The 26,015-nt window shown below is 39.0% G+C and overlaps 1 protein-coding gene across 3 annotated transcripts in view; it reads left to right on the forward strand.

Moving 5' to 3' along the window:
- Positions 1 to 26,015, forward strand: part of AK5 (adenylate kinase 5) — a 195,392-nt gene that overhangs the window by 134,316 nt on the left and 35,061 nt on the right. For all 3 annotated transcript variants that reach the window (XM_015595113.2, XM_025052102.1, XM_006919339.3), the window contains exons 9-10: positions 3,974 to 4,016; positions 8,454 to 8,498. In XM_015595113.2, the coding sequence (XP_015450599.1) occupies positions 3,974 to 4,016; positions 8,454 to 8,498 (88 nt within the window). The remainder of the gene's footprint in view (positions 1 to 3,973; positions 4,017 to 8,453; positions 8,499 to 26,015) is intronic.

A 26,015-nucleotide genomic window follows, 5' to 3' on the forward strand; every position in this document is an offset into this window, starting at 1 on the left:
CACTGAAAATCTAAGAAATTTCAAAACTTCATTCATAGCTTACCCGTAAAACTTGAGAATTTCATTTTCAAATCACCATGATCCAGCTTCATTCCCTCTTAGCAAATGAATCTATCTTTGTTTCTATTTATATGACACCGTGAACGTTCACTACCCTTGTGTCATGTGGTCACTCACAGCACTCTGTTCTCCTGCACCTCATGGTGATAATAGGAGTTCTGATCCTAAAGAAAAACACATACACACACCGATTAGCTGCTCTTCTTACAAATAACACCAGAATCCCGGCTTGCAAAAGCAGTTTCTTGCCTACATATCCACACAGGGAAATAAAGTTGAATGCAAGTTGTTTTGGCTCTAATTATGACTCTGGCTTGACTGGAGAATGAGGGATAGAAATCAGAACAAATCTGTAGCCCAAATGTAGTTGCCCCATAAAGCCACACATCCTATCTTGAGGTTCTAAATGTGTCACTTCAACAGGATTCTAGATATTTTCGCATCAATTTCCAACATGTTATCATATACATGGAGCATAAAAAGATGCGCCAACTTGATTTTGCTTTTTCTTAGTGGTTTTGCTGCTAATTTTCCCACCTTCACTAGTATTAATCATATCATTGCCGGCTGTGTCTTGGCTCCATGTTTGTGAGTCATAAGTGGCACTTACATAAAATCTATGCCTATATTTGTACTATCTCTCTGTGTCAGTTTGTTCAGATCTTGGGGCTTCATGCCGCCCCAAACCTAGTTTAAGATCATCTATGTCTCACTGCACCCACAAAGCCTAACCACACAATTCAGATTCACAGGTGACAAAGAGTTGACTGGGTGGAATGGAAACACAGTAAAAGCTGTGACACAAAGAAGCACAGGCACACAGGGTGGCACTTGGTAGTCAGTGGGCTATGTTTTCTCAAAGTACACATCACTGAAGATGCAGCTATAATGCAACTGAAAATAAACACTTTATCAGATATTTCTCAATTAAGCCTATATAACATTTTGCTCTGTATATAATCGACAGTCTGAAATTAATGGCTTTCATGCAGAATACACCTAGCATTTGAAAAGAGACAAGATTTAGGACCTCCAGGGGCTTGTATCACATCTTTTTCAACAAAATCAAAAGTCTTTGCCTTTCATTGTTGTCATTGTTGTTGTTGCATGGCTCTGTGTGTGTGTGTGTGTGTGTGTGTGTGTGTGAGATGCCAGAATAATTTATGTACAAAAGATTTACATTGGAATCATGAGGTTTATTTTGAGTATTACTGAAAAAATACCACCCATCAGTCAAACATCCCATTCACCTGGGCTTTCATTTCAGTGAATGTGGTGTGCCACATTCCTGGTGAAGAGCTAATGACAGTTGCATTTATGCTCCAGAAACCTGTTCACTATCAATGCATTCATAGAAATAAAGCTGGGATTCATTTAAAGTTTGGGGCATACAGAATAGAAGGTTGAGAATAAGAGCTATAGCTGAAAACAGATAAGACTCATACAGCCAAATAGAAGTCAGACAGGCCCTTTTATAACATGGTGCATTGTTTCATGAATTGAAATTAATCCCAGTTGAACTCCCAAAATATAATAGCCAGGTACAAGAAAGATCTGACACTGTTTTGTTTGCAAGGTGGGTGTCAGTCTGATCATTCAACAATAATATTAAAAGTTGAGGTAAAAGACTCAATGGTTTCCTCTTAACATTACCTGGGTATATTTAATAGCTGTTTGACAAACAATGAGCAGAGTCTGATTAAACAATTCTTTTCCAGAAAGTCTACGGAGACTCTTTCTATGTACCTGCATTTTAGGTAAACATTATAATTGCTGCATATAGGTCCCTGTCTCAGGTGGGCTTCTCTAGAAGCAGAGCCTGACGTGGGGATTCTTTGCAAGTGTGTTATTGGAGAATGCCCTTACGAGATGTAGATAGATGCAGGATAGGGCAGAGGTAGGAGCTGAGCAAGGATGTAGTCCCAGCTGGTCAGCCTGATGTGGTCGGCCTGATCCCTAGGGGACCACTGAAGCACAACTTATACTAGAGTCATCCGAGCTTGAGGGAGGGGCCAGACTGCTGTGAGCCCCTAGCAGCAGCTGGGGGTTGGGCGCACTGGCGGGGGGAGCAGGGGACAGTAATAGATCCACTATGGAAGTAAGCTGACATGACTAAATCTCTAGGAGCCATGCTACATGATAGGCGATGTGGTTCTCACTCCAACCCTGACCTCACTGAGGATATGATGGATGACACGGCCATGGGCCCCCCATGTGACCTCTCTTAACCATCTTTTCCTCAACTGTAAAATGGGAGAGGGGGACAGTAGGATTGGATTACATGATCCCTATTCTCCCTGCTCCAAAATGCAATGATTTCAACAGGGAAGGGGAGTGGGGAAGCTCACTGAGGAATAATTGAAGTCTTTTCTATTCATGTAAGGGAGTTAATTAATGTAGGTATGTGCCTAAATGCCCACTCCATTAGATACTCTTCTCTCACCCGGAATAACTCTGGGTACACTGGCAAATCTAAGAAGACAAGCAGTAAGGGTGACCTGAAGGCATATGTTCTAAAAACGAATGACAAGGCTCTGTTTTCAAACCAAGTGCTTTCAAGCCAGTTTACCTCAAGGGACCTTAATGCAACCAGGCAACCTCGTTTAACTGAGTCCTACATCAAAGGGAGTTAGAGGCCAGAGGCTGGAGTAAAGCGTGAGACAGAGGCTGTCCCTGCAAAATGACACAACCTCTGTGGAGAACAATTTAGCAAAATCTATCAAAATTATAAATACATTTACTCTTTGACTTCACAGCCCCTCCCTGGGGATTTATCCTCAGGTGTATGTGTACGAAATGACATTTATATAAGTTTATTCATTATGCTACTTTTTCAAAAATGGTCTCAGATTAGAAACAAATTAATGGTCTGTCTATAACGGACTGTTTAAAAACAATAGCAACAACTATAGTACCATCTTCCACACGGAATACTGTATAACCAAGAACATTCTGTGTTGATATGGAAAGTTCTCCAGGAAATACTAATAAATTAAAAAAGCAAGGGGAAGAACAGTATAGATTAATCTGAAATTATAAACACATAGATGTGTAAGTATGCTTTCAGTGTGCAAAATGGTGGTAATAAGATTATATATTTATATTCAACTGTATCCATGAATATCTGGAAGTCAGTTTTTACATATCTGGAAAGATACAAAAAAAAAATTATGAGTGGTTACCTATAAGGGATGAGGAAGTGAGAAAATGGGATAGATAGAGACACCGAAGGGATTGAAAATTCTCACCAAATGCCTTTTCGTAAATTTTTTCTGCATTTTTTTCCCGATCACCATAGCTTCTTCTATAAGAAAAATGGAGCAGTCATTTGCTTAAAAAATAAAATGGAAAATTTAAAGGCAGGCATACATCAAAGCTGATTGTTTCAACCTCCCTTACTTCGTGCCTTAGTTTCCAGTGATTGGCAAACTATGGCCAGTGGTTAATAGTTGCACAAAGACCATGTGGCTCACAATGCTGAGAATATTTACTATCTGGCCCTTTACAGAAGGCTTGCCAAGTCCAGCTTTAAATTACAGAGTTGTTTGTAAAACAGCTGTGAGTATACCTATCAGTGAGCTTCAGGTACTGATGGGTTTTGTCTTCTTGAAATCAACTTTTCTGACCACGGACAGTTTATGCACCAGGAAAATGAGGCAGGATATTTTACCAGTTAAGAAGAGCATGAACTCTGGGGACAGGCAGCCTGGGTTTAAATCTGGGCTTGTCCCTCACTACTATGTGACTTTATGCAACTTCCTCAACTCTTAGTTTCTTCATCTACAGAAGGTGGATCATGCTAGGGCCTCCTTCACAGAGGCATTTGGAAGGTTAAGTATGCTAATGTTGGCAAGAAGTTTAACACAATACCTGTTAGTGTAATTATCTAATATTTTGACTTTTTTATAAACAGGGCGATGACCAGTTAAACGTATTTGGAGAGGACACCACGGGAGGTGAGCTTCCTTTCCTGAGCAGATCAAAGTTGTCATTTTAGTGGCTTTGAGCATGTCTTTTTTATCAAACACTGATGAAGAGATAATATACTAGCAATAGCATGTACTTTTTCCTTAGCCAGAGAACATGATTGAGATGAGAACTTTTTGATCTCTTTCCTCTTGGTCCATGTAAAGAAACAAAAGGATGCCTAAGAGATGTGTTTCCACACTCCCCAGAGAATATGACCCGTGAGATACTCAGTGAAAACAGGATACTCTGGTAAAATATGTTTGGGAAACGCTTAACACTCAATTGCCTTTGGAAGAGTCACATATATAATAGCACAACAAGGTCCCCACAAGTCCTGTAGTAAAGAGAGCTAGCTAGCTAACGTGAATAAAACATTCTTTGAATTTCCTGGAACACAGTCTTTTTCCTGTATAGTAGTAGTATACCAGTGGGACGCAACCTAAGAAACAACCAAATTATACTGCTTTATAATTTTTGTCATGTTAAAAGTCTTGCAAAAAAAATTTAAATCCAACCATAATTAGCTACACGTGGAACTGAAAATAGATAAAATTATGTGGATTTGAAATTGTTCAAGAAAGATAAGGTTCATGTTTGCCTCAGATAAAATGCCTTCTAACATTTCCACTGTAATAAATGTTGTTATAATGGAAATATGTTTATATTGACTGTGAACACATACATGCAAATGATTTGGCTTTCTAAACAACCCTAGCTCTAATCCTGCACTGATCCATGAACATGAGGTAGTAGATAAAGTGCCATTTGATGACAATGGCAATAGTAGTATGTGAAAATCTCAGTCACCAAATGACATTATGGTGATTCATGGGGAAAGGCACATAAACATGAGCTAAGTGCAAATAATCAACTGAGTTCCAACTAGATAAGGATTGATTGATTGCCTAATAAAGTTTCTTTTTTTCCTGGTTATAAAATTAACACATATTCATTGTGGAGATTTTTTTAAGTAGAAAATAAGAGTAATCTAAAACCTTATGATGTGTAAATAATCATGGTTAACATTCTAGTATATTTTATTTCAGTGTGTTGTCTATATACCTATTTTCACATAGCTGAGAATTCATGTGTATATGCAAATATATCTCCAATTTTTGTACATATCATAAGCATGTTTCCATGCATTAAAAACTCTCTATAACCTTAGTTTGTAATGACTACATTGCATGAATATACTATCATTAATTTTTTAAAAATAACTTTTTAAAAACTTGAATAATATACAATTATACAAAAAAAATAATAATAACCATAGCCACTTCCGAGATTGCAAACAGATTAAAAGTTGCTCAGCTTCATAAAAGTAAACTGGAAGTCCAGAGAACATGAGATGACCATCTGGTCCCACATGTTAAGAGCACAATGTATTTTCCTTCAATAGAAAGCTCCAGATAACATAGGAATTTTCCAGTCACCATGGGCTACTCTGTAGAGAGACTGAAGCATCACTTTAATTAAAAAGAACAAAAAAAATTCATCCTTCGATATGAAAACCCAAATCTTCCAAAGATCCCAAATTCACTTCTTTCCTGTGCTTCTAGCTCTTTCTCCCTGTCTCCTTCCCCTTCTATCCTTAACCCTATTCTTCATGTTTCATTCTTTCTCTCTCTGTGTGTCTCTCTCTCTCTCTGTCTCTCTCTCTCTCTTCTCTCTCTCTCTCTCTGTCTCTCTCTCTCTCTCTCCCTCTCTGTCATTCTCTCCTTCCTTTTATCCCTCCTTCCCTTCCTCCCTCCCTCCCTCCCTCTCCTTCTCTCTCTGGTGAGTTGAGTCTTTTGCTCAGCTAATAGAGGATTCCTGCAAAAAAAGGTAGCATTGTATATATAAATGAACCACTGCAATTCCACTAAAAAGTAATTGTCAGAAGAATGATCTAGCTTTCAAGAGTACTAATCATCTACATAAGATATGAGGTATAATTCAGAGTCCTATCAATTCATTTTAACTGTAAAATTTGCAATTTTGTCACCGAGACGGAAAATAAAAACCTCCTACTCTCTCATTCCACCTGTCATTTTAATCAATTCACACCCATAGGATAAGCAAAAGCAGGTGCTTCTTGAACCATGAAAAGAGCCCAGAGCTCCACCTAGACTAAGCACTCGGGGCTGACTCCATCCAGTCTTGCCTCACTCTTCAGGGCTTTTACCGCTGAGAGGACTGCTCCAAGAACCTTCCCAACCCAGGATCTGGAATGCACACCCCAGGGGCCCAAGGTTCCAATAAAAAACACCAAATATCTTTGAACTTTAGTATCTTTATTTCAAAACTGCATGCAAAGTTTTCATGAAGTAAAAAATCACAGTATCCTACATTGTAATATATTACAGTCTATTCAATGTATCCTGCAGTTTGAAAAGTATCTTCCTTAGCATAGGGGTTAACGAGAATAATAAAGTATTCAAAAATATCTTCAGTTACTGTATCTGCAGTCACATCTGCCCAGCTGAAGGAAGCATTCAGCCTCAGATGTTATTTTATTTGTCCAGCATGGTGCTCTAAAAACTTGGTTTTGAATGTTAACCCTTGTTGCCATAGTCCACAACACTCCACACCCCACCCCCCGCCCCCATCTTGCTGGTTTAGGATCTTTGCCTGGCTTTTGCCTAGGCACATCAAAGAAACCTTTCTGAAACTTCTTGTTTGTGGAATCGGCCTGCCAGTCCCACTGCTGCCCCCACGGGTGTTAGACTAAGCTGCTCAGAAATTAGCTAGTCTGAGGATGGACTTGAACATGGTGAGTTTCTCTCACTCTCCTAGGGCCTGCTTCTTAAGCGTTCACCATGATCATTTGGCCTCAGGATGGCCTCTAGGTTGGAGCAGGACCTCCCTAAGTGGCTTCTACAGATTCCCACTCTGAACTTCAGAGCATTCTAACAAGTCTCCAACAGTGTTCTTGGCTTGCCCAAAGACTTTTCCTCCAGGGCAGAAGTCTGACCCTTCCCTGGCACAGCTGAGTAGGCAGCCTGCTGACTCTTTTTGAGACAATCTGTTCAACTCTTGAGCACATGTAAAGTCGAATCTTCATAAATAAAGCCCTATGGCCTTAAAAAAAAAACTATGATGAATTACTTGTCTATGCTCCTCTCTGAAACAGTCTTAGGTAGGACTGCTATTTCATCTGTCCTCGGGTCCTAACTCTAAACCTTTTTTTTTAGTTTGAGGCCCCACTGCTTCCAGAATCAAGCAGTAACCACTGTCATTTTCTGACTCCAGAGACCCCTTTTCTGACTCCAGAGACCCCAAGTTCACAAATCAAGTTTTTTCACTGTGGTTATCTTTTCAGGTAACCTCACTCTCACCCAAGATCTCTTGAAATTTTGGTTTATATTAAGAAGGTATCTTCAACGTACAACAATAATAGCATCATAATTGTGGCTAAGGGACAAAGGAGGCCATTTCCTCATAGGCCCTGTTCATTTGCAGGAAACCACAGAATCATAGGTATTTGAATTAAAAGAGACATTACAGATCATTGGGTCCAACACTTTTATTTGACAAATGGAGAAACTGAGGTCCAAGGAAAGGCAGTCACTTGCCTAGGTCAAGTCAGTTGGCAATAGGACCACAAAATGTAGCTCTTATCTACCCATCCCTTGTGGCTACCTACTACACCACATGACAACTGAAAATCTTTTAGGCTCCACAAACTCTAGAGGGTTTCACATTTGGCCAAAGGTTCTAATCATTTCTTTGCCTTAATGCAGTGGTTCCCCAAAATCAATCTTCACCTGCCCCCTGCATGATTTTTACTTCATCTTTACACTATTTATTATACTGTATGTTATTTACTTGATATTTTTCTCTAAATTTATTCACTTTTATTATTATATACATTTTATTTATTATTTATTTATGTATTTATTTATTTATTTATTTATTTGATTTTTTTTTTCCCCTCCCCTCTCCCTCCTCTCCTCTGGTAACCACTAGTCCATTGTCCATGTTATATACATGTATTTTAAAAGCAAATTTTGTATACCTCAAATGGAAAATAGCATTATTTTCTATGAATAGGAACAATTTTTATAATATTGTCTTCCAGACTACCCACTTGGGTCTTAACACCTCTTTATTAAAAGAGAGATTGGTAAATGTTTAAAAATGTGAAATAACTTGAAACTGAGACACTTAGGAAAAATTTTAAATAATTTTTAAAAGTTATCTTTCTTTGTGATTCATGCTACTTAATGCCTTATCAGTTTTACTACCTAAAAGTGGCTGAAATGGCCATCGGTGCCTTTTAATTATGCCTTTTAATTATGCCTTATTAACACATTTACTCAACTTCAAGCTTCTTATCAAAAAAAAAAACTACAAGGTTTTGGTTTTTATATAACATGAGTAAAATCACTGTTTCAGAAATGTATTTCTAGCCAATAATTTAAATTATTCTTACTTTAAAGGTTTCATGGAAGATTTGAGGAAGTGTAAAATTATTTTCATGATTGGTGAGTAAGAGCCCTCAAATTTTCTAATGCAATTGCTAATAATAACAACTTGGTGGGGTGGGGGAAAGGCTATTCATTTCCCACCCTATTTTCCCACCCTTTCTTAGTTAGGTTAACACCCCCGGAGGCTTTCAGATTGCTGCTTTCATTACAAAGTTTTATATTACTTTTGGTGTTGTATCTCTTCAGCATAGACAAAGTAGGACTCTAAGTTGGCCTTCTCCCTTCACCACTCAGTTGCATGGGTTGTTACCCTGGACTCTCTCCCCCATTCCATCATCCATAGAGTGCTGGACCCATGTTGGGCAATGAACAGGGATCACAGAGCTTCCATCTTAGAGGAAAAGAAGAACTAATCAAATTATTATTTCAAAATTAGGAAGCATACTAAGTGCCGAAACAGAGAACCTGAGTGGCGTGTTTGATGTAGAAAAGAGTGGTATTTTTTATAGGGTGATCAGGGAAGGCTTCCCTGTGTAAATGACATTTAAGCACGAAACTAAAGAAAGATGGGGCGACTGAGGGGATTAATGGGAAATGAGAGAAGGAAGAACAGGTCTTAAAGCAGTGACGACTCTCGAGCTGAACCTGAGTTCTATTTCGGACCTGCTTGCCTCTAATTGACCTTAACCTTGGAAACTGGATAGACTCTTATTGCACTTAATTTTATGTTCTTTTCAGAAAGAAAAGTGCATTATTTCTCCTCCTTACTAAAGAGAAACTCATCGTCATAATTTCAAAGAAAGTTTCCCTTTCCACATAAACTTGAATCAGTTTTCTTGGCATTAAGGCAAAGACACAGTAAATTATACTTTCTGTTTAGCTTTTATCTTAGGTACCAAATTAGGAAGAGAGAGACTCTTTAAACTCCATGTTCAGGAATTCAAAGAATGAGCCTTTATTATCACATAGAAATCTGCATTTTTAATAATGTGGTTGAAAAACAACATCTAAAAATAGCATAGCATGTTTTGTGCTTGTTACTGTCTCTAGCATTAATATTATTTCAGATTTGCCCTTTGTTCAAATATCGCTTCTATCTGTCTAGGCATAACTAAAGATTTCAGCTTACCTGTTCCTAAGTTCTGTGCCCTTCAGAAGGTCAAATAGCACAATATAAAATCTTTGGCATGAGACAAAGCTTGAGACCCCTAAGGGTCCACAGATCACACTGAGAATTGCTGCTCTGAGCAAAAGTTTTTACCTTATGTCTAAATCAGTGACGATTCTTGAGCTGTCACTATTCTATTAAAAAGATTGCAGCTCACTGATTGGGCAATAGAAGGTAGAAAGCCACGGTGATATCCGGAAAAACAATTGTTCTTTTTCTGGGGTATTTAATGGACTCTGCTTTGAAAATTAAGGCCTTAGTTCTAAACACTTCCTTGACAGATGGCAGAATGGCATTTTGGGGCTGTATTATTGCAGATCAATTTTAGCTTGTAAAAATACTTGGGATATTATAGATACATCCATAGCAGTCTTGATGAGTTTTAATGAACAAGAGTCCATTGATTTCAGTGAAACAAGTGTGGTTTTGTCTATATGAGAAGATGGCTGGATTTTTTATTTTTTAAATTATTGTCCTGGCATCTTCCAGAACAACAGTGGAGCTGTAGTATTAGCCAAGGCTAGGTTGACATCCTTGCTTTTAGTCATAAGCTAAAATTAATAGTCCTAAAGCACACTTCCCCTGTTTCAAAGTATCCATTAGTTCCCTTTTGTCCACAAAAAGGGCCAAACTCAGACTGGGCTTCAAAGCTTTCTCTCTACTGACCTCAATGTGTCTTTCCCATGCCCCACTACACCCAAATTCTTCAGCTACAGCCCCTACCTGCATTATCATCTCTTGAATTTTTCTGGCTTTTGCTAAACTTTTCACTTGAAATGTCTTCTCCCCTAGCTAATCATGCCCCGAGGTCGGGTTTAAGTTCTAACTCCCTGTGAAATCTTCTCTAATCACCAGCCTTCCTCTTCTGTGCTCCTTCATCCCTTCTGTCTGCATCACTAATTCAGATGCCCCATAAGGACTGGAACAACAAATATTTGTTAGAATAATGAATTCTTTAGGAAGCAGTGTGGTCAGTTTCCATAACAACCGAAATAGCAGTTGGAATTCCTGGAATGGAACTGACAGGCAGGTTGCTGCTGTAGCTGTTTCTGGCAGGATGGTTTTCAGATTAATTATGAGCCTAATCAGATGCTCCTCAGTCCATGTAGCTGCTACCCTCTCACTGAGAACAAACAATACCAACTTTCCCCCTACCCTCGCACCCCACCTAAGCTGGTGCTATTTCTTGCTCATTTGTAAAACAGTTATAAGTGGTGATAGGTAATAGCCACTGACTGTCATCTGAGTGGGGAAAAAAAAGTGTTCAGGGAAAGCGGACCAAAGGCAAAGCAAAAGTGGCATGGATGGACCTAATTGGTCGTTTGAATGTTATGTGAATATCACCTCTTGGTTCATAAAGAAAGCAGCTCAGTCTCTGTTTATAGAGGAATACCTTCCAAAGGACAGATAAAGGATCTCACAGGATAGGGCCTGATGATCAAAACAATTGAAAGTCATCCATCCTAAGGACTTTGGTTGTTCACACACGAGATATGACTTGTGCTAAAATGTAAGACTAGGACTCAATCATTACTGAAAACGGAAAATATAAAAATATCCTTTAAAGAAAGAGCCTCATTATATCCCACTAACAGGCTCCCACAGTTTTTCACAAACTTTTCTGGTACATTTCTCTCCTTTTTACCCTTTCTTTTAAATATCTTGATCATTATCTTCCTATCATCTATTGTATTTGGCTTCTTTTTCCCTTCTCTGCTTTTCATAGCCTGCCTCTGCCCCAAATGTAACATAACCTGAATTCCCATTAATTCCTATCCAAAACCTTGGTAGAAGTGCTTCAATCTGGAAAATCATCTGACTTCACAGGTGAGGCGTGGTACTAATAGCATAATGATCAAGACATCGTTCAATGGTTGTAACTTTTAGTGTATCAGGGACACATATGGCCTTGTGTACCTTGGCATTCGTGCTGATAAACTGCTTTTAAGTAGTAAGCTTTGGGAGGTACTTGTATGATATTTTTGTGTCGTTCTGTGCATTTTTAACCATTGCACAACTAGTCCTATTTATTTCCTGGAGGAAAACTGGAGAAACAAGAATTTTTGCTCAAAACAATATTTCAGTGCTTATCATTATTTCATTATAGCCCTGTTGCCATTTCATTGCTACCCTATTATTAAAGAACTATGAATAAGTCTAATTTTTAGAGAATATTTCCTTGGGGCTCAGGTTGAACATTTTTAGTGCAATCGACTCACCTATTTGGTTAAGTTAAAAATGAATAACAAATCTGATTGTTTTAACTCAATGCAGCTGTAATAAAAGCCTATGTGTACTGAATACTTAACACACAACAGGCACTATATAAAGGGCTTTATAATGTTATCTTATTTAATGTTTGTATCCACTCTATGAAATATTACCACCATCCTGACTTTTCAAATAAGACTTTAGAGAGTTAAATAATTGGCTAGTAAGGGAAAGATTGGTGCTTGAAAGCTTGGATTTTATCATTTGCAATAAATGCTGCCAGTTGTTTTCTTTGAAGGGATGGCTTTATTTCTTTTTAAGAAAATGTCTGCCAGATACTCAAGTCTGAAAAACCATAGTGTATCTGTTAGTTGGTCTTTCAGAAGGTTAAAATGGGGTTCAATTTAAAAAAGCAACAGGTTAAGAGATTTAAACAATCACGTGGAGCTTTTCTTCAAGAAAACCATTATACCTAGGGGTGCTGATGTGCCTTTTGTGTGTTTCCCATTTCATCACACAAAATATTACAATGAGATATACATAAGAGTTGAAAGAAATTAAATCAGCCTTTTTTACTGCTTCATCAAGGGCATTCTTAAGCAACAGTGACATTTTTCTTTTTTTATCTTTCTTTTTTTTTTTTACTGTGAGTTCACGGTGGTGAAGAATACCTGACTGGCAGACTCAGATGCTGCTGCCCTGATTTGCACTGCAGTTCTACAGCCATTGCTTCTGCACCATCAGTGAAAAGCAAATAGCCTCTTAGTGTTGCAGTGAAAATAGGGTCTGTGGTCCTCACTTTGAGAACTATCACTCTAGGGTTAATTGGGGGTGGGGGGCGAGCAGGTATATAAAACCCCATATTTAGCATTTGGGAGATCTTAGAGGATCTTATGCCTTGTCCCTTGTGCCTTGTTTTCACTTTTAAAAGCAAATAACCTCTTAAATGTGAGGAAGGGGATCTGGAAAGTCCCTGTTTCTCTGGGGTCTTGCAGGTCTGGAAAAGTTTCAAATGTTTCTCTATACCTGGTGGTGGAAGAGATGCCTGAAAGGAAAGTTTGGGTGCTTGTCAGGATGAGCAAAGAGGAATGACTCAGGAGGCCCAGTGGAGACTCCAAAGCAGGGACTGGAGTGAGAGCAGAAAGGGTACACCTCAGGGGATCAACAGCAGTGGGGAAAACCAAGACCGGAGGAAGGGTGAAGAAAACCCTCGCGGTGGGAGAACAGCCCTGGCATAGACACTGACCTTTCAACTTATGTACATCTGCTTGGGTTGTTGTAACAAAATACCATAGACTGAGTGCCTTATAAACAACAGAAATTTATTGCTCACAGTTCTGGAGGCAGAGAAGTCCAAGATCAAGCACTGACAGATTCAGAAACTAGTGAGGGCCCACTCCTAGATCTTTTGCTGTATCCTCACCTGGTAGAAGAGGCGAGGGTGTTCTCTGGGGCCTCTTTTACAAGAGCACCAATCCCATTCATGAGGGCTCCACTCTGATGACCTAATCATCTCCAAAAGGCCCCACCTCCCAATACCATCACGTTGGGCTTTAGAACTTAACATATCGGTTTGGAAGGGATACAAACCTTCAGTCTGTAGCAGAACTGGGCTAGGAAGATTACCAGAAATCATTGGATTGGACTAAGAAAACTCAGGCTAGACTTGACTGAGTTTCCACTATGAAGGGAAAACAGGCAGCTCATGAGCTAGGCTGGGTTCACACAGAGGAATAAGTTTCCATCTGACTGCAAAGGTTGTGTTCTGCCCTCGCTGAGAAACATCAGCCCTGCTCTAACACAGACGTGTCATTGCCACAGCTCTTTTTTCTGAAGGGATGCAGTCACTAAGGGGCCCTTTGGCATTCTGCTGGGCTTACACCTATATTTTCAAAGCCCAGGCCATTCAGGATGGGAGAGTAAAGAGAGATATTGAGCCATTTTCCAAGAGAGCCTCAGATGCATTTACAAACCAAGGATGTCTTTCTAATGTTGGAGAAATGCAGGCCTTTTGGTGCTGACAGTGAATCTACTTAATCACATAAACCTTATTGCAAAAACGACTCTAAGTCATGCTGAACTAGAACAAAATATTTTCTTCATTTAATCAGATCAAATTACTAAGACTTTATCAATGGCTTACTGTGTGTAAAGAACTGAGATTCAAAAGACACTAAACAGTCCTTATTACAATGATATGGCAGAAGAGGGGTTTTTTTTTTCCATGTTTTTAAAATTACGTCTTCAAAGAGAGGAATGATACTGAGTTAATTAAGAGTCATCCAGAAGGACAAATTACTGCTAAAAAGAAAAGAACACAGTCATTGAGTTTTACCGGGTAAAGTGAATGGAGGCCTCATACCCTCACACACATTGTCTCCCTACTCATTTGTTGAAATCTTTTTGGAAGTACTGTTAACTCACCAAACAATCATCTAGTGAAGTTTTAGGTACTCAGCCTTTTCACTCAGCAAAGGCCACATCTCCAGGCTCAACTCACTGAAAACCTCTTTTGCTTGAGCTGAGACTCAATAAGAATGATCAGTGGCAGGTGCTACAGACTCTAGAAGTACACAGCACTGAAGATGAGAGAACACCCAAATTCTTGTGTTTGTATTCGAGCTCTATGGATCCAATCCCTTAGGCTCTCTGAATTTCTTTTAAAATGGCAAAATAATATTTTTTGTCTGTCCACCCCAAGTTTAAGCAGTTAATGAATTGACACATTGCTAACTGTTTTCTTAAGTGGAAGCGTGTACAACAGAGACATAGCCCTAAAGAAGTGAAGGCAAAGGCAATTAAATAAGTCAGTCTCCATCCTCTATCCCAAAAATATTTATTTTAATTACCTCATAACAATATTAAAATTAACATATACTGATGACTTATTGTGTTCCAGATACTGTGCTGTCTTCATACATATTATCTTATTTAATCTTCACACCAATTATCAATACTCATATTCTTCCCTATTTTACAGTTGAAGAAATGGAGGCTCAAAAAGTTAAGTAACTTTCCCAAGGTTACACCGTTAGTGACAGAGTTAAGATTCAAACCAAGTTTCTCAGACTCCAAAGTCTATGCTCTATAACTGTACATGGATATGTACTAAAGAAACCAAAAGGTAGGTGAGGGAAGAAACCAAAAGGAGTATAGTGGGTGAGGGAAGAGTTTGCCACAATTATTTGAACAAGTGCCTCAATTTTCTATTTTATTTTGTTCCCGTATATCTAGCTATTGATGTCTGAAAACAAAGACAAAATAATAAGACATCAAATAAGTATCAATGAGACAGACCTCTGAGTGCCCCAGCGTGTTCTCTCAATTATGTGAAATTTCATACTAACTTCAAAACAGGAAATGTTTTGAATCCATAAAAATATTTGAACCGTTACTGAACCCCTTGCAAACACACATAGATTTCCTCATATTTACATTGCATCTCTTATGAAGAAGACATATCATAGGTACCCTTTTTGTAAGCATTACCAAAATTGTTTCAGAGGGCCTTGGGCAACAAGGAGCAAGTGTTGAAAAATGTGATGCTGATGTTGCTGAGGGAGCTTGGTGCTTCTGAGATGTTCTTTATAGGTTGGATGAAACACACTGACTACACATTGACCTGAAACAATGGCTTAATATGGAGATGGAGGAAAAAATAGCCTAGGCCGCGGGATATATAGACTTTAAGGGGGCTGCTTAAACTCCCCTAATGAAAAATATATTCTCTTGCTATTATATTAAATTCTTCCATTAGATATATATTCCTTTGGGTGACTTTTATTAATTCATTTGATACATTTATTGAATTTCTACTCTATATCAGCAAAGAGATAGGCCTAAGCATACACAGATGAAAGACAGCACCCTGTAATCTCAAGGAGCTCATTTTATAGAGAGAGCACAAACAACACAGCTTGGAACATGCAATGGCAGAAGCATAAGTGATAGAGAGAAAGACTGAAGTAGGGGCATGGGGATGGAGGGGAGAAGTCTAAGTCCAGAGAAAGAAAAGAAATTGGCCAAATGCTAAGTGGGAAGAAGGTTAGGGTGGGCCCACAGCAAGGAGAGAGAATAAGTGTTCAAGAGAGGTTCAGAGGTGAGAGGGTGGGAAGCAGAGAGGTAGAGCTGGAGACAGAGGCAAAGTACAAGGCATGAAAGGCTGAGAACACCAAGTTAAGAAATGTGAACTTCATCCTGTGGCAGGGGGGACCTTCGAGGCTTTTACTCAGCCACTTGTCATCAGATTTGGATTTCAGAAAGAGCACTCTGTCACCAGTGAGAGCAGCCTAGGCTGCAACAGGGAGGCCAGTCAGGAGGTCATCTAGATGATTATACAGGAGATGAATGAGAAGCAGTTGAAATGGAAGAGACAGATCCAAGAGATTTTAGGAAATAGAATCAGTAAGTCAGAAGAACACATTGTGTGTACAGGTGAATGAGAGGAGTTAGCACGACTCAGAAGTGGCTGGTAGACAGAAGTTCCATTCAAGGAGATATGGAATGTGGAGAAGAAATGGATTTTGAGAGGCCGCTGAAGAATTCAGTTTTAAACATTTTAAGACTGAGATGATTATGGGACATCTATGAGATAGTGTCCACTAAACAAGAGGTTTTTGAAATCTCTTATCCAAAATACTAGTTCTGGCTGTAGCTACAGATGTGGAATTCACTAGGGTGTCAATGGTAGGGAAGCCATGTATGTGAGAGAGATCATCCAGTGAGCTTAGGTAGAGTGAGGCTAAAGGAAAGCTGAGACCTGCCGTCTAAGAAACACTTGGGCCAGAGCCAGAGGAAGAAAGAATACAGAAGAAAGTAGAATGTGAATAGTAAAATTTGCCATAGAAGGCAAGAGAGGAGAGAGTTTCCATCTGGGAAAGTTAAATAAAATGTAATCCACTGTTTGTTGGGTTCAGCAACCAGAGTTGTTGGTGACTTTGGTGAGAATAATTCCAGTGGAACAGAAGGGAGTAAAGCCAGTGGGGTCGGGGCGATTGGGTAAAGAAATGAGGATATGTATAGACTATACTTCCTAAAGAAACTTGAATGAAAAAGGAAAGACTGAGGGTAGTTTCTACAGGGAAAGAAAGTTCAAAGTGGAATATCTCTAAAATACGAGAAAGGCAAGCACATTTGTATAAAGAGAGTCTATCTAGTTAAGAGCATGAACTATTCCAGTTCAAATCCCAGCTCTCCCATGTCCTGGCTGTGCGAGCTTGGACAACATCCTTATACCCATTGTTCTTCAGTTGATGCGAAGGCATAGAGTTGATGCGAGGGCATAGAGTTGATGCGAAGGCATAGAGTTGATGTGAAGATAAAACGAGTTAACACGTGTCACAGTGCTCTTGGTAAATATTCAACAACTAATAGCTATCATTATAACTAGTATATGCTGAGTGAGGGGAGACAACCAATAAGAAAGAGGGGATCCTAAGAAAAATGGGACGAGGATGGGATCAGAAGAAGCAAATCGGAATGAGGAAAGGGCACCTACAAGATGGGGGAGTCATAACAAAGGTGAAGAGGTTACATAAGTTCCTGTATCTGTTTCTGGTGTCATTTGTTAAAATTAAACACTCCATAAGGGACTGACTTGTTAAGTGGAGTTTCATCTACAGCAGCTGTGGTTGGCTGAGATCAGGGTGATAAAGTATCTCTTAGGCCTTGGCCTTAAACCTACCTATAGGCTGCCATTTCCTCTTGTGACACATTCTTGCTTCTGTTTACAACAGCATAACACAGGCTCTACTGTAGGAGATCATATCTGGCCTTAAGGAGTGAAGCAAAATAACAAGCCAGTGATTCTGGGACAGTGACTTTTTTAGCCTTCTGAAATATCACATTCCCAAAGTGTTTCCTTTTCACTTTGCTGTAAGCCCCATAATCAAGAGTCTCAGAGCATCATTTAGCTGTAAGTGAAATATATTTAAATGAACCAACAGGTAGTCAAGGCAATGAAAGACTCTTTTCTCTTGCAACCTAGTGCAGTTATTTGGCTTCAACACGACAGTTTTCTGTGACTTAGTTGATATTTTTTCACATGTCGTTGGTGGCCCTGACTCTGAAGACGTTCCTCATGGTTCTCCCACACTTTGAGGAATGCCTTCTACCAGAAAGCCGATCACCGCGTCAGCGCCACACACTCACCCATCCACACTAGCCCAATGACCTCAGTTAAAGTGGAAGGGCCCTATTTAGTCCAATCACATATTTTTCTGCTTAAACTAACTCTTGTAGTAAATGCATGGAAGGCTGGCATGGGCAGAGCAGCCCAAACACAGGCTTGTTTTACTTGGAAGTCCACAGCTTGGTCTTGGTGGAGCTTTTGAGGCTGAGACTGCTTCTGAGACTGCCCCTCATTCCAGTATCTGTTGCTAAGAAAAGAGGTGAATGTTAAGCAGTGGGAAACCTGACACTTAGTGCACATTCAATGTATCTTTAGAATGAATGAATGAATGAATGAATGAACGAACGAACGAACGAATGAATGAATGAATTGGAAAGCAAGACATTGAGATCTCAGATAAATATACTGTCCTCAAGTTTCCCAAGTTCAGTTATGGTAAATAAAGACCCATTGTCAGAAATAAATCTATTAACCTCTCTTCTATGAATAACTATTTCAGAGTCATAATGATAAGAGCAGAGGTATAAAGTAAAACCATAGGGCTTGGCCATTTTTAATAATGAGCCATAAGATCGGTCCTGAAAGGTCAAGATGGAGGCTTCATAAAGTCTTCATGGCCCCAGCCCATCAAAAAACCAAAACAATCATGGCATTTGGTAAGTTTTGCTGAGTTAGGTAGCACATGGGTTCTATATCAGAATTAAGTTCCAGTCCGCCACTATGTAGCACTATGTAGCTGGCATAGATACCAGGAAGCAAGACACGAAACAACTACTAGCAAATTATCAAATTATCGCATTGGTGATACTGAGTGTTACAATCCTTCAAAGAAAAGAGTATGGACTGGGGTTAATGTGTTGTTAAGCTCTCATTAAAGAAAAGAGCAAGCAAAGTCTGAATTATGCATCATTACTGCAGTAAGTATGGGGCAGGATTTGTTTTTAATTTTTTAATGTCCTCATCCCTCAAAGAGTTTATAATCTATTTGATGAAGAAAGAATCGATGCTTATGAAAACGTTAGAACTGATATAGGACAGCGTAGGATTAACTGATGAAGCTATTCAGTGAGTTTTAGCAGGGATGAGAAGACAAGGCATAATGGCTAAATGGTCAGGTGAAGTCGAGAACCAAGGAGGGCCTCAGAGAATGGGTGGGATCCCCTAAGTTTAAGAGAGGTCTGGGGAGAGAGGAGTTCCAAGAAAATATATTTTAACTCAGGAAAAATCTCAGCAGTAGGAATATGCTTCTCATGGCCCGAGAACAAGAAGGAGTTGGGCCAAACCACGGAAACCCTGGATGTTGAGGAATGATGTGATAAAAATGATGTTGACCAAAGAAGAGTCCAGGGCTGGCGACCAAGCAAAGAAGCACAGGAGGGGAAAACTGCCTTTGATAAATTTGCCCATACACATCTCATATTCACCTTCTAGTTTTACAGGTTTTGTGTTTTGTTTTGTTTTGTTTTGTTTTGTTTTGTTTTGTTTTGTTTTGTTTTGTTCTGTTCTGTTCTGTTTTAATGTTCTCATGGAAAACTAGAAGTGGGTACAAAACTTAGAGAGGTTTACGTTTGAAGTATCTCAGACCAAACAAAATTAACTGATCAGTGCCCTTGTTTTCAAGTCCTTTCTGAAGAAGAAAGAAGCCTGAATGAAAGTGTTACCCCCAACACTGCACAATATCACTGGGAGGTGTAAAATGAGAGACTGTGCCCACTTTACTCACTCTTCTCTGGCAGGAGAAACACAGAGCTCAGAGAGAAGTCAGTCTAGCTTAATTCCCCCAACAAATTTAGGAAATGAATCTTGAGCATCACTGACGAATAATCATCCAGCCTTAATTTCAAACTTTTAGAAGGCAGTAACTATCTTATGAATAATGGAATAACTAATAATAATTAGCCCTCTTTGGAATATGAATCAGTGTGAATTTTTTTCAGCTGCAAGTTTTTAAAAATAATAACAGTGGCTAAACAGATAGAAATTTCTCTAGGTGCTAGCAGTCATAGTACTGTATGTCTACATGTTGTAGTCTCTAACACTCGCATTAAGGAAATATTTCATTATTCTTCTGTGAGGCTTCTCCAGAGTCTCCTGTCTTAAAATGGCTGCTGGTGCTCCAGCTATTATGTCCTATGTCCATTAAACAGGAAAAAGGAAATGAGGGAGAAGAACATCCTTATTCTCTTTAAGGATACTTCCTGAATGTTATATTCACCATTTCTGCTCATATCCCATTGGTCACAAAGACACTTTTACCGACAAGAGGGGGTTTGTAAATGTAGTCCATATTCCAAATAGTCATGTGTCCATTTAAAACTTACGAAGTTTAATTTTTTAGAATGAAAGGGAAAATAGAAATTGTGTTTCTACAGCATATCCTAATGTGGGCCTCCTCATGGTGGCAGGGAAAGTGGGGTTGACTTTTAAAAAAACAAGTTTTATTTTTTAATCATCCCTTATAAGATTGAGCTTACCAAAACAATATACGAAAGATGCTTCTCTATGGAACTACCACCAATGTGCACGGCAGTAGGAGAAAGTGGAGTTAAGCTGGGCCTCCAGGAAGTCTACAGTCCACTCTCGAAACCAGCACAATAGCCTGGCAAGTGGGCAGAGGCTGCAGCCCCACTTTTGAAGTGCTTCTTCTGGAGCTGCCCAGCAGTGCCTTTGGGCTACCCACCAAAGTCCCAGTAATGCCGCCCTTCCTCTCTCATACCCCACTGTGGTGTCCATAAACGTGGATGGGACTATCCTAGCCTTGAGCCCTAGTGGAGGGCACTACTTGCATCTGTTGGTCTTCCCTGCAGATGAGAGGGTCTCTCTCTGTTGTCCAGCTACTGTCCTTAGCAAGGTCTCCCTAAGACTCAGCAAAAGCTCTGTCAAAACTTACGCTATTTAGTTTAGTCCTGACTTGCAGAGCAACACAGAGCAAATCAGCTTTCTCTCCTCCATTGTATACATTCAGATATTTAAAGACATATATAATTTTCCTATGAGTCATGTCTTTATCCGATTAAAAGCATCTATCTTCCTCTTATTTTATAGGCTTACAGCCTTGAAAGAAAGTTACTGTCTTCACATCTTTATGTCCTCAGTACTGAAATACAGTACTTCGCTCACGGATTCTCCATATTTACTTGTGGAATGAATGCATAAATTCTACTTTTATCATTTCCCACTCTCTCACGTCTCTTTGAACACATGTAGCCAAAATCTCTCCTAAAACAAATTGGCCAGAATTTTCTTTTTACTTAAGGATGCCTTTTATTTTTATAAAAATAATACATCTTTATAATTTTTTAAAGATTTTTTTGTAATTAAACTGAAACAGAAAAAGAGAAAAGCACTCAAATCATAAGTGTTCAGTTTGCCGAATTTTCACTAAGGGGACATACCCATCTTCCTAACGTGCAGATCAAGAAATTCAAAGTAACCAGCACCTAGAAGGCTCCCCTGCACTCCTTTCTATCAGCTGCCCCCTTCAAGGACTGCCATAGGGATTTTTGAACTTTATGTAAATGGAATCATACTGTGTGTATTCATTTGTATCTGTCTTCTTTCAATACGTCGTTTTAATGACTGCATACTAGTCTTTTGTATTGCTATAATATAATTTATTCTTTTTATGCCCATTGTGATACATTTCCCCCCCCACCTTTTTTTTGCTTTCATTAAAAATGCTGTAATGAATATCTATGTAACTAAAACAGTGATTTTTCTACCCATAGGATAAATCCATTAACGTGAAAACTTTTAAGACTTTTGATATATTATAAAATTGCCTTTCAGAAAGGTTGTACCAATTTTACATTCTTATCATAGCGTAGAAGACTTCCGGTGTTTGTGGTATGGCCCAAAATTGAATGTAAAACCCCAGATATAATCCAACTAGCATCCACCAAGAATGTTCTTACCTGTCTTAAATATCTTCCCTTCCTTTAACAATACAAAAATAGACTGCAAGCACAAACGTTCTCCAAGTTCTTGACAAAGACAAAAAGCATAGACTGATAGGGCTGGAAATGATCTTGAAATTTATCTAGTCCAACATGCTTATTTTCAGATAAGAATACAGAAGCCCAAAGAAGAGAAATGTTAAAGCTGACAGATTCCCAATGAAAACTAAATCAGAAAACCACATGTAGAAAAAAAAGCTGCAAAGAAACAAAACAAAATGTATTTTTGGCAGTTACCTTTGGGGTTGGGACTATGGGAGATTTTTCTTCTTTTTGCTTTTCTGAATTATCTAAATCCTCGGTGGAGAAAAACTATTTTCTATAAGAGAAGGAAAAATAGAAGAGTGAGGCTGTGTATAAATTGCCTATTATAGCAATTTACTGCATGCCTGAGATCATAGGTGAAGGGGCTATAAAATAGGAAATAAGCAGCTTCATAAGTTTACGAAAAATTTGGAAGAGACAGAGCACTCTAGAACAGTGAATAAGCAGGGTCAGATAAAGCAACTTTTGGAAGGCTCTAGTCTGTAAGTTGAGTAAGTTATATCTGGAACAGGCCATCGAGACCACCGGGTAAAGAAACAAAAGACAGGTTTTTCAGTGGTGTTTCCTTATGAGTAGTTTGAGAATCCTGACTCTGTCCTGTTTGGAGATGGAGTTAGGGTGCATAATGGGGTAGAAATACTTAGGAATCACCACCATGATGCCTACCATTTCCTCTACTCAAGATCTGAACCTTCCTTGTCTTCTGTCAATGTAAGAGTTAGAGTCATGAAATCCAATTTCAGAGTCTCGTCTTAATTAGACATTTCACACGTCTTGCTGTGTCTGTGGTAGGTTTTAGCTGAATGAATCACAGATCATAGGCTGCTAGAGTTGTCAAAACAGAGACGAAATCATGTCCCTAAAGACTCTAGGCTAATAAGTGGTGGAGTCTGATAGGGTTGCCATAGTCAACAAATAAAAATTCATGACACCTAGTTCAATTTGAATTTTAAATAAACAATGACAGTGTTAGTGTAAGCACATTTCATATAATATTGAACTTGATCCTGTCTTCATCTGGCAACCCTGTGGGACCATGATGAATGCCCCACTCCTGTTTGACCGAAGACCGTATGGTGCATTTCTGAACAGCAGGTCTGTGTGATTTCCAGAATGGCCTTACATATGACAAGTTCTAGAGCTTAGCGGTTACCAAGGCACAGTGGACCCTTGGGCACAGTTTTTTCATCTGCTTAGTAGGTTACAAATAGCGCCTACTTCAAATAGTTGTCCTAAGAATTAAACGAAATGTTACAAGTAAAACACATAGAACGAATACTTCTTAGCTCAACTATCAAGCTGAAAGGATTGTGAACCAGTACCGTTATCTGAACAGTCCGTAATGATGTCTCTAACATGTTTGTCTCTGAACCACACCATTGGAACAAAATAGGCCACAGGCCCCCTCCCATTCTCTCTGGATTGATGCTGATAAAACAAAAAGTTCCACTCATCTGCAAGAGAGAGGATGGCCCTGTTATTGAAAAGGCAATGAGGGCTTTTATTAACCATTATAGCAAGTATTCATTCATGATAGAACCATTATCTCATCATTATTACATTGTAAATATTAAATATCAACAAAGACTCCCCGCAGTGACCACTGGGAGTTCACAGCAAATTGCCTTCCTTAGGTTATCGAGTGTAGAAGTTCCAAGTTGGGTTAATCATCAGCGTCACCAGGGGAATTTTTTTAAAGATCGTCTTTTTTAGTATGAAAATATTTCAAACATTCAGCAAAGCTGAAATAATTTTACAGTGAACGCTTGTGTACACACCACCTAGATTCTACATTTTACTATAACTTGTTTATCACAAACTTGTCCTTCTATTTATCCCTTTATCCATCCATCTATTTATCTTTTTTTCTCTCTTACATATTTCAAAGTAAGTTGCAGATATCCGTACAGTTGCCCTGGGGAACTTTCTAGAACTGTAAATTCCCAGTTCTCATCCACAGAGATTCACAGATCTACTGATTCAAGAAAGTTTGTAATACCTCAGGTGATTCTCATACACTGTCAAGTTTGGGAAAGTATCAGTCAGAAGAAGCTAGGTTATACTGCAGTAACAAATAAGCCCTTTTAAAAACCTCTGTGGTATAGAACAACAAAGATGTGTCTCTTCCTTTTTTTCCTCTTCCTCCTTCTCTTCTTGTTCTTGTTCTGGACTGATTTCACATGTTCACCAACAGTTGACTGGGCTTCATTCTGGTAACCATGCTGATAGGGTCCTTACTATTCAAAACATTGCCAGTATCAAGACAAAGAGAAAAGAGACATGGAAAGCCATAGACTGGCTTAAACACACACTGCCTAAATATGATACACATTCACTTCTGCCCACATTTCATTAGCCAAAGCAAGTCACTTGGGAACTCAAGTTCAGAAAGGTGGAGATGAACAATGTTTCCTCAAGGAGGAGCACTATGGAAGGGAAGCTGGAATATTTAGAAAGAGTATACAAAATAACACAGGAAAACCCAATTTTATCCCCACTCCTCAATTCATAGACAAGGAAGCTAGCATCCAAAGAGGCAAAGTGACTCTCTCAAGATTATTCAGCTAGTTCAAGGCAGGAATAGTCCAGAAACAGTCTTCTAACATCCAAAGTCTGTACAAGGCTACCTCCTTGAAGCTACCAGATTGTTCACCATTCATTCATCCATTCATTCATTTATCAAATAACTATGGAGCGCCTACTGTACGCCAGGCACTGATGAATAAAGCACAGTCCCTCCCACCAAAAAGTTCTCAGTCCCATGTAAAGTCCTTTTATATAACCTTCAAGTGACCCATTCACTGGCATATTTGATCCTATCACCAAATATGAAGCAGCAGTACATTTCAGACTAATATAAATGCTGTCTGAGGCTAAAGATCTTTTTTTCTTAATTGTTTCCGGTTAGAGAGAGTCAGTTTCTAGCAACACCCTGCTGAAACTTGGCATGGTGATATAGCTCATTCAAGACACAGAATGTTTAAAGTGACTCATAGGCCCACAGTGGTTGAGGATCATTCCTAAGGCACCATTAGCTCATGATCTGATGGCATAATAGCTTTTCTCCAAAAGGAATCATTCAGTCATAAAAACCTAAACCCCTCCTTGGAGACCGTTGTCATTTAGAGAAAAATATTTCAAGGGTTAGAAATCTGATAGATCTGAGGACTATCTAAAAACAGGGTAATTTGATTTGCAAAAGATACTCGATACCTTCACAAGCTATAACTATGAAGACTATCTTTCTTTAAAGATGTTAAAATAGTACCATTATATTAAAGTGCTGTGTCTAATCTTTGTAAAAGCATGGAGTGTTAGAGCTGGGAGGACTGGTAAGTTTGACTAACACTAGCTGCCTTATTTTACAGATAATAATTGTAATGGTTATTGAATGTTTCACTGTGCCAGCTACGGTTCCAAGCAATTTACATGTATTACCCCGTTTTGTCCTCACAACCAATAGGCATTATAATCATCTCTATTTTGTAATTGAAGAGGTCGAAGCTTATAGAGGATAAGTAATTTGATCAAAGTTATCTAACCAGAGAAAGGTCTCAAGTCCTTTGGTGCATTGTTCCTTTTATGTAAAAGGGAATAGAGTTGTCACTTTTGTGGGGCCACAAGGCTCTAAACATTGGCCCTATTTAACAGTTACCTGTGACATTATCTGTAGGGATAATGTCAAGATCTGTAGGGATCTCAGCATAAAATCATTTCTACTCTCTGTGAGCTTCAGCCTAGCAAAGGAAGGAAGAGAATGTGGGCAACCCGTGTCCTGGAAGACAAGGCAAAAGAGAGCTTCAAGATGTATGTCAGTGCTGTGAAATGCTCGTAGAGCATCAAAGAGAGTAAAGACTAGAAGAAAGTTATTAAGTAACATGACAATTATAAAATCATGATTGAACTTTAAAAGATCAATTTCAGAGAGTGATCAGGGTAGAGGGTAGCTTGCAAGAGGACGATGAGTCAATAAAAGAGGAGGAAACGGAAGCAGGCAATTTAGGCTACTGGAGAAAAGGGAAAGAATATACGGACAACTAGAGGATGCAGACAGTAGGAGAAAC

This window comes from Pteropus alecto, unplaced genomic scaffold (genome assembly GCF_000325575.1).
Source record: "Pteropus alecto unplaced genomic scaffold, ASM32557v1 scaffold25, whole genome shotgun sequence".
In the NCBI taxonomy this organism is placed as follows: domain Eukaryota; kingdom Metazoa; phylum Chordata; class Mammalia; order Chiroptera; family Pteropodidae; genus Pteropus; species Pteropus alecto.